We start from the raw sequence: 8,349 nt of genomic DNA, 5'->3' as shown, positions 1-8,349 counted from the left end.
CTTCCTGGTGTTGGTCAACAGACGAGCAGCAGCATTCTGGACCAGTTGGAGTCGGTTTAGGGAGCCTTGAGTGATACCAACATAAAGTGCATTGCAGTAGTCAATCCGGGAGCTGATAAAAGCATGCATAGCCTTTTCAAGGTCCTTTTGGCTTAGAAAGGGTTTGACTTTTGCCAGGAGTCTCAGCTGGAAAAAACTGGCACTTACCACACTGTCAATTTGTTTCTCAAATTTTAAACAGTCGTCACACAGCACACCAAGGTTCCTTACCATAGCCCTACGATAAGGAGCCAGGGAGCCAAGATCTGGGTCAGAGTCAGTTTTAGCTCCAAACAGAATACACTCTGTTTTGGCTTCATTAAGGTGCAGAAAATTCTGAGCCAGCCAGTCCTTAATATCCTTTAAAAAGTTATGTATGGACTCCAAAGCACTTGTATTATTAGGCACAACTGGCATATAAATCTGGAGGTCATCAGCATAAAAATGAAACTGAAGAAATGAATGAAACATCTGAGTCAAGGGACAGGTAATAAGATGGTGGTGACGTAATCCTTCCAAATTGTCTCTCTTCCTTTTGCTGGCTTACTTCTAGTACGTACTACAGTAACAGTTGAGTAGTATGCAGTAATCAAGTCAGTACATAAATGTATTCGATGCTGTGTTGGTCTTCCCTTTCTGGATGGAGAGAAGGCATGGCAAGCAACAGCTTCTTTCTATTTAAAGGTACAGTAATGACTAATTTATAGACCTGAAAAGTGTCTGGTTTTTCAGATGCATCTCCTGGGTATATGGAATAGTTTTACTATTAATGCTTCTTAATTAAACACTGACTGATACATAGCTCAATAAAAAAGGTGTACAATCAGACAACGCAAGAGACTTTATGACTCCCCCTGGAAGGGATGCCAGTCTGACACAGGTTACATCCCCAGCTGAGTCCAGTACCTGTTTGCAGCTGGGTGCACTGAGATAATGTAGATCACGTGTCTTTTGTCAGATTAATAATGAAGAAAACAAATATTTCTTTGGTCCGCTGAGCAGGTAATAAACTGAATCTATTCATTCTTATCTTTTTTTTCCGCCTGGGATTTTCGACGTACTACGGCCGATGAGAACGCCCATTGAAGAAGAGGTGGGTGTGGTTTCAGTAAAACCCCGCCTTTTTATTCTTTATATGGCCATCGAGGGGAGCGTTGAGTGACAGCGAGCAGCAGCTGCTGAGTTACTTAGACATGGCGGAGGAGGATACACCGTGAGGAGCAGCGGTGGAGTTACGATAGTTTCTCCAGCAGCTGAGTCGGAGAACGACGCATTAAATGACACATAAGAAGAGGAAAATGTGTTCGGGTTAAGCGTACTCCGCGAGGAAACCAAGAGCAAGCCGAACAGCCACCCTCGCGTAAAATGGAAAAATGTATCGCTGTGAGTGAGTGTTTAAAGCAGTCAACAGCCTTGGACAACAAATATGGCTTCTTGTGCCTTTTTCATTATGCTGTAAAAATTGTTCTGCCGTGCAACCTAATGCCGCGGTGGCTCCGGCGAACTTCTGTAAGCCGCGATAAGTTTCGTTCAGTAATCGCTCGGTACTTTTGATCGGTGAGGACATTCTATCCACTTGTCTGTGTGTTAGCTGCGAAGCTACGGAACTACAGCAGCGGATAGCAATGGAGCCAAAGCACAAAGAGTTGCTCGACCAGTGCCACCAGAACTTGCTGGAGTCCATAACGGATGCCGACCGTGTGATCGAGCTGCTGATCGTTTCTGGTACCTTGAGCCAACTCGATAGGTTCGAATTGGATCAGAATTGCTCGTCCAGCGCTGAGAAAGTGGATCACCTTTTGAAGATGCTGATGAACAAGGAGAGCGACCATTTCCTGGACCTGTGTGTGGCCCTGGAGAAGGCTTACCCCGACCTGCATTCTGCTCTGTTGAGCCACAACGGCGGAGGACCCGTGGACCACTCCACTGGTAGGAACTGACGTAATTAACTAGTCATTAATAGCTTCAAGCCTGTAACAGCCTTTGTACACCCATTTGCCACAAGGAGCAATTTGGGTGGTCCTCTGCAACAATATGTTTATACTTTTTAGATGCTCCTATATTGTGATAAAATTGGTGTTGTGTAGTACTGTATTCTGTCACTTCATACGGCATTCAGTGACAAAACACTGTGATTGTAGGGCATCCATCCATTGACAAACCGTGCTGATCAAATGGCGTCCAGTGACAAAACACTGTGATTGTAGGGCATCCATCCATTGACAAACCGTGTTGATCAGACGGTGTCCAGTGACAAAACACTGTGATCGTAGGGCATCCATCCATTGACAAACCGTGCTGATCAAATGGCGTCCAATGACAAAACACTGTGATTGTAGGGCATCCATCCATTAACAAACCGTGCTGATCAAACAGCGTCCAATAACAAAATGTCGTGTGATCGTAGGGCATCTGGTAACAAGCTGCCATGATTATTGTGAGATAAATGGGGACATCATGGGGTTGAAGCTGTCCAGATGGCAATGGACCGATGTTACAATCTGAATGCGCATTCTCAGTGGTGTATAAGTCTCATGAGACTAAAGGTGGCCTTAAACTTGCACGACTTTGATTCGCTCATTTCCATGCACTCTGCTGCGCACAAGAGTAAACTCGTCTTAAACTCGTTGTAAACTGTGCACATGCGCAAAGAAAACATTCAAAATCTCCATCATGCATTAATGATCTGAACATTGCGCAAACAATTCAAAAACACTGCGAGTGATTGCATCAGCACGCAGCCTGTCTGAACTATTTAACGAGACGTTAAATCTATCGTAAACGTACTTTTACAGCTGCACACAAGAAGGAATGAACAGGCAACTGTTTTACCAAGCTATTTACAATATAAACATTAAAAATAATTCCCTTTTTAGACTGTTCCAAATGCATTCTCCACCACATTAAGCATGCACCTGTGAGAGAGACAGAAAAGCTGCAGCTGGAGCAGTCCGCTGTGATTCCGGAAGTGATCAGAGCTGTTTTCAACAGCCAAGTCCGACAGAAAATTATACAAAATAATTATTTTATATACGTGGCAGCCAGGGGAACAAAGCACGGCGTCCAGCTGGGAACACAGTGGGTAGGATCGTCACGACGATGTGTGCGGATCAAAGTCGTGCAAGTGTCAGGGCACCTTAAGCATGAAGTCTCATTTCTGTCATCAGCTTGGGGGGCAAAGCATTATTCCAATATTCAACAGTATAGTGTTCTCTACTAAATATGGTCTTATTGTTACATCTGGGACACGTTTAAGGGACTTTGCCCCCCTTCTTTGGGCAACTTACAGACATTTGTTGCAGTGTTATCCATAGATTCTGCCATGTCTAAGTAACTTACAGAGCATGCATGTCAACGAACTGCTCACTTGCAGTTTTGCATACCAAGGCGTTCCATGCGAGGGAATTCCGGAGTACTTATTGCGCATGTGCCAAACAACGCAACAACGCTCGATTGATGAATTTCAAGCTGAAAAATGTGGAGTTAGCTGGTTGTTGTGGATGAACTGTGATAATTGGGTGCTGGACTAATACCAATTTGCAGTTTGCGTACTGTATCATACTATATCATTTGGCACACGTTTTATGATGGATACCTTTCCTGACACAACTCTGTGTCCCATGGAACATGGGCAGGGGTGGTCTTGAACTGGGAACCCTTTAACGTTTCAATAGCAACAGCCTAAAATGTCTACTGCGTAGACAGAGGTGATGTATTTTAGAGGCCCAGTTGAGAATGAGGAGCTGATTTGATACCACATTGCATTTCTGGGTAATTTACATTATTTTTTGGGCACTGTTACCTCTTGTTTTGATTACCCTGACCCTGCTTCGGCCAAGAGAGACTGTGCAACAGCATCTCTACCTTCTCGCCTTTGCCTGCCTTATGCTTGATTTGCAAATGGTCAACACATCTCGACCTTGAAACATGCAGTTTTTATTTATTTATTTATTTTTGCTGTGGTTGCCACTCCTGTAAATAAGTACAAGGCTCTCCCCAGAAATTTAGAGCATAATGGTGCTGGAAGTCAGGTTGGGTGCAGAGCAACCCCCGCCGCGGGAAGCGCTGCACCTGGCTGTCACTACGTGATGTCAACGTCCCCCTAACATTACAACAAATGATCTTCATTGTACTGTTTTTTTTTTTTTTTTTTTCTCTCTCTCTGTTGTGCAAGAGCTTCAAGTGGTCAGTGAGCTCAAGACCATACAGAGGAGAGACGACAAATACATCACCCTCAACACTGAATTTTTTGAGAGGACTTTGGATCCAGATGTGTGCAAATCCTGGTGTCTGCAGAAGTCGGATCGCAATGCCATTTTAACCCGACTGTGTGGACGTGCAGCTGAAACACCACAGGCTGCCTGAACATGCAGCTGTATTTCTTCCACTCACATTTTCCATCATTACTGCATTGATGAGACACTTATGAGCATGCACCAAGCTGTCTCTAGCTGTTTTTAACAGACTGCATTCATGACTGCTCACTCACAGTGGCAGCCCGTTTTCTCTCTTTTTTTTTTTTTTTAAGCAGCGACTACATTGAAATTAGCGCAGTTATCACTTTTTAAAAACATAACACAATCACACACATGTAACCTACAGAACACATGCATTCTGAACCGTGGGGTGTCCTTTTGGATTATGGCATGATGGCACTGAGATCATAATATGATGGGCGCAGCACCATTATTCCATTGCTTCGGTAGAGCTCTGAAATAATTGTCAGTACTCAGTTTGATTAGTGGAAAAGTTCTCATGGTTTCCATTTTTTTTCTTATCTATTTGAAATTACATAAGGTTAGGGATGTGTGGGATGAGCTGCTTGATCTATTGCCACTGCAACCCCGTTAAGTGACAGAAAATGAATGAATTTGAAACAAGGGTAATGTCAGGTCTGCAATATATTTTGCCCTCTGCTGGGCCACAGGAATTGTGTTTTGGAAAAGACGAAACAGGGTGTGTATTTATAGTCTTGTTTCCTGCAAGTTTCTGTCATTGGGCTCATAATATGACACCTCCCCCCCCCCAAAAAAAAAAAATCAGTTCTTTCCTTAAACTGTGGTTATATTGATTCTGGACAGAGACCCCCTAGTTAGACTAAAAATGGTTTTATTGGTGTATAGTGTAGTCCTTTATTTCACACCTGTGTGACCAATGTTTGACATATCCCTTGGTTTTCTTTGCTTTCACATGGTATTAGTGAGAAGTGGAGAAAAAATATGAGAAGTCACTGTCTACTCACTCGTAATAAGTGCTGTGTTTATATGCCAGGATATTGGTCATAGCAGCAATATCTGGAAATTGCTCAGTGGATTGGTGGGGTGGGAGCAGTCTGTCACTAAGCTGAGGTGCTAGTATTAGAGCTAACACTATCCTCACAAGATTCCACCATATCCACAGGATCCGATTAGTCCTGAAGATGCATAAATTAAATGCTTTCATACAAAACTATACAACATAAAGCTCTGCATTTTCTTAAGCTTATGTATGTTATTTGACCATATTTTTGAGGCCAGACTCCCCATTGACCCACAAGTTATTCTGTAGTGTAGTTTGACAGCAAAATTGAGTCCCAGGCCAGTTATGTTGCTGCAGTTTTGAATGAAGTTGCTACTTTTCATAAGGCCAAGTGAAAGTGAATGGAGTGGAAAACACACCAAATCTGAGCCAAGCCTTCCAAACAAGGGAGGGGTGAAAACACGGTAAGAAGTGACGTGTTTCTGTATGTGCTGCTTTAAATAGAAAGGTGCTGCTGTTGCTTGACAAGATACAGGTTGTTCCACCTTGTGTCTCCTACACACTGTGTGGGTGTGTTGCCTAGCACACAGGTGTTCTACACATGAAATAATAGGTGGCAGCAGGTCGGCCTGTCACGATAATTACTATATCGACTTATCGTTTTATATATAGATATATCACAAACATTGTCGATCAATAATTTGGTAACTTAGTCTGTAGTGTTTTTAGTGTTGAATGCAGCCTGTGAATAGCGTCAGTTCAAAGCTCAGAAGCACACGCCGTTGTTATGGTACACAGTGCTACAGAATGGAAGAGGTCAGTGGGGCAAACAGGACTTGTAAGATGTGTTGCTGAAGTCCAGAACAAACCTGATCAGACCTAATTTTTTTGGAGTAGTAGTGTAGTTTGTACATATACAGACACCTATGAAATGGATATGACAACAGATTTTTTTTTTTTTTTTTTTCCCCCAAAGATGACCCCGTATGGAGGGAAAAACGACAAGGAACTCCATGTACACTTTTTTCAAAGTGTACAAAACGTTCTACATTATAAAAACGATATGCCCTTGGACCTGTAGAGCTATTGCACAGTTTGTAATTAATTCATCCAGTGCTGTTTTTGCTTCCCGGCCTTAAAAGGTGTTCTAAAAAGCACAGCCAGTGCACATTATGGCGTACGTTTGGATGTATACAAAGCTAATTTCTGTTAAATCTGTTATTCTCATATTAGAAGATAAAAGCAAAATAATTTCACTGATAGCCAACAACCATAATCAGTGGCATGATGTTGTTGTGGTATATTTGGAAGCTGACATGTTTCCATGACAGTTGGTTTGCAGCGAGCATGTTGGTCCATATCCACCTGTGCACAATCTGTCCTTACATGCTTATTAATCTGCAGCATGACAGAGATTACAGTTTGATATTTGGAGGGAAAAAAAATTAAAAACACATAATTTCACATGCACAGAAGTAAGGTGTTTTTTGGTGGGCGGGGTGTCTTGTAATTGGTTAGTAAAGCTTAATTTCAGGGCTATTCATTGGACTCTCTTTGCAACAACTGCCTCTGTTGGAGCAGTTTTGTTTGTTGCACAGACACTAAAGGCAACCAAGTGTGAAAGTCTCATCTAGTTCTGCCTGTTTTGCTTTGTCTAAATGACTGAAGCTGGTGGCTTTCTCACAACCAACGTCACGCCCTGAGGGCCTGATTGCAGGATGAGCCTTGCTTTCAAAAAGCAGGGAGCAGATTTGGAGACCTACTACAGTATTTCCCCAATGCTTTTATAGGCCTGGCGGGGCTGGAGGGTTAACGGGAACCTCAGCCTCATTAAAATTTGTTTTATTTTTAAAATGATGCCAAAATTAATTAATTTGGATGCCAGTCATTTCAGTTCATCTGCAGCACTTTGATTGTGGCTTTCCCTTTCCCTATCACACACTCTTCTGTGGAGTAACTTTTTTTTTCTTTTTTTTTTTTTTAAGTGATATGGTGGTGGATTTACTAAATATCTGGGGAAAATTGATTCATATTTATTGAAAATCTAGGTGAAATTGATGTATATTTATTAATTATATGGGTGAGATTGATTTACATTTACTACATATCTGCATAAAAATAATTTGGATTAACTAAATAAAATAAATCATATCAACTCATATTCTAGCAAAAAAGTAAGAACCTTCAGCTGTTCCCTTGTTTGCACTCGGGGTCGCCACAGCAGATCCAAGGTGGACCTGCATGTTGTTTCCTGGCACAATTTTTACACTGGATGCTTTTCCTGAGGCAAGTCCACATTACATGGAGAAATGCGGCAGGGGTGGGGTTTGTACCAAGCACACTAATCACTGGGCCACCACCCCTGTCTGACTTGTATTCTAGCACATTGTTGCTTAATTCAATACATTTACACCATTGTTCTTATTTATCTGTACCTAAAATAACTGTTTTAATTTTAAGTTTTAATTTGTATTACGGGACTTTTAATCTATTAAATAATATTGAATAGATTAATTGTGTGCTTGGTTTCAGTGCGAAGGTTCCTGGTTCAAACCCTGACACGATTCTCCATGTAAGGTGGACTTGCGTCAGGAAAGGCATCCATTGAAAAAATTGTGCCAGAATCAACATGCAGGTGCACCTTGGATCTGCTGTGGCGACCCAGAGTGAAAACAAGGGAGGAGCTGAAGGGCCTTACTTACCTTTGTGCTAGAATATGAGTTTATTTTATTTACTTAATCCAAATCATTTTTATGCAGATATGTAGTAAATGCAAATCAATTTCACCCAGTTAATTATCAGTAAGTATGAATCAGTTTCCTGTGTGCTTGCTCTAGGGGTTGGTAAGGTTAGACCTTAATTGTGTGAAGCACCTTAAGGGAACTTTGTGATTTGGTGCTGTATAAATTGAAATTTCCCCCAGATATTTCGTAAATCTATAATATTTTTGCTTAGATACTTAGTAAATATGAATGAGCTTTCCTTGTGAAATTGAATAGGATTTACTAAATATTTTTTGGCAATATAACCAATCATTTGGCGTGCTATTACTAAGTCCAACATATTTCAACT

At 41.6% G+C, this 8,349-nt stretch overlaps 1 protein-coding gene across 2 annotated transcripts in view; it reads left to right on the top strand.

The window, feature by feature from the left end:
* Positions 1–1,194: 1,194 nt before the first annotated feature.
* The window catches only part of dlg5a (discs, large homolog 5a (Drosophila)), a 98,355-nt gene continuing 91,200 nt past the window's right edge, over positions 1,195–8,349 (top strand). For both annotated transcript variants that reach the window (XM_034185752.1, XM_034185751.1), the window contains exon 1: positions 1,195–1,968. In XM_034185752.1, the coding sequence (XP_034041643.1) occupies positions 1,665–1,968 (304 nt within the window). In that variant the 5' untranslated portion in view covers positions 1,195–1,664. The remainder of the gene's footprint in view (positions 1,969–8,349) is intronic.

This window comes from Thalassophryne amazonica, chromosome 13 (assembly GCF_902500255.1).
Source record: "Thalassophryne amazonica chromosome 13, fThaAma1.1, whole genome shotgun sequence".
Taxonomy (NCBI): domain Eukaryota; kingdom Metazoa; phylum Chordata; class Actinopteri; order Batrachoidiformes; family Batrachoididae; genus Thalassophryne; species Thalassophryne amazonica.
Note: the sequence above shows the minus strand (reverse complement) of the source record. Positions and strands in the feature narration are given on the sequence as shown.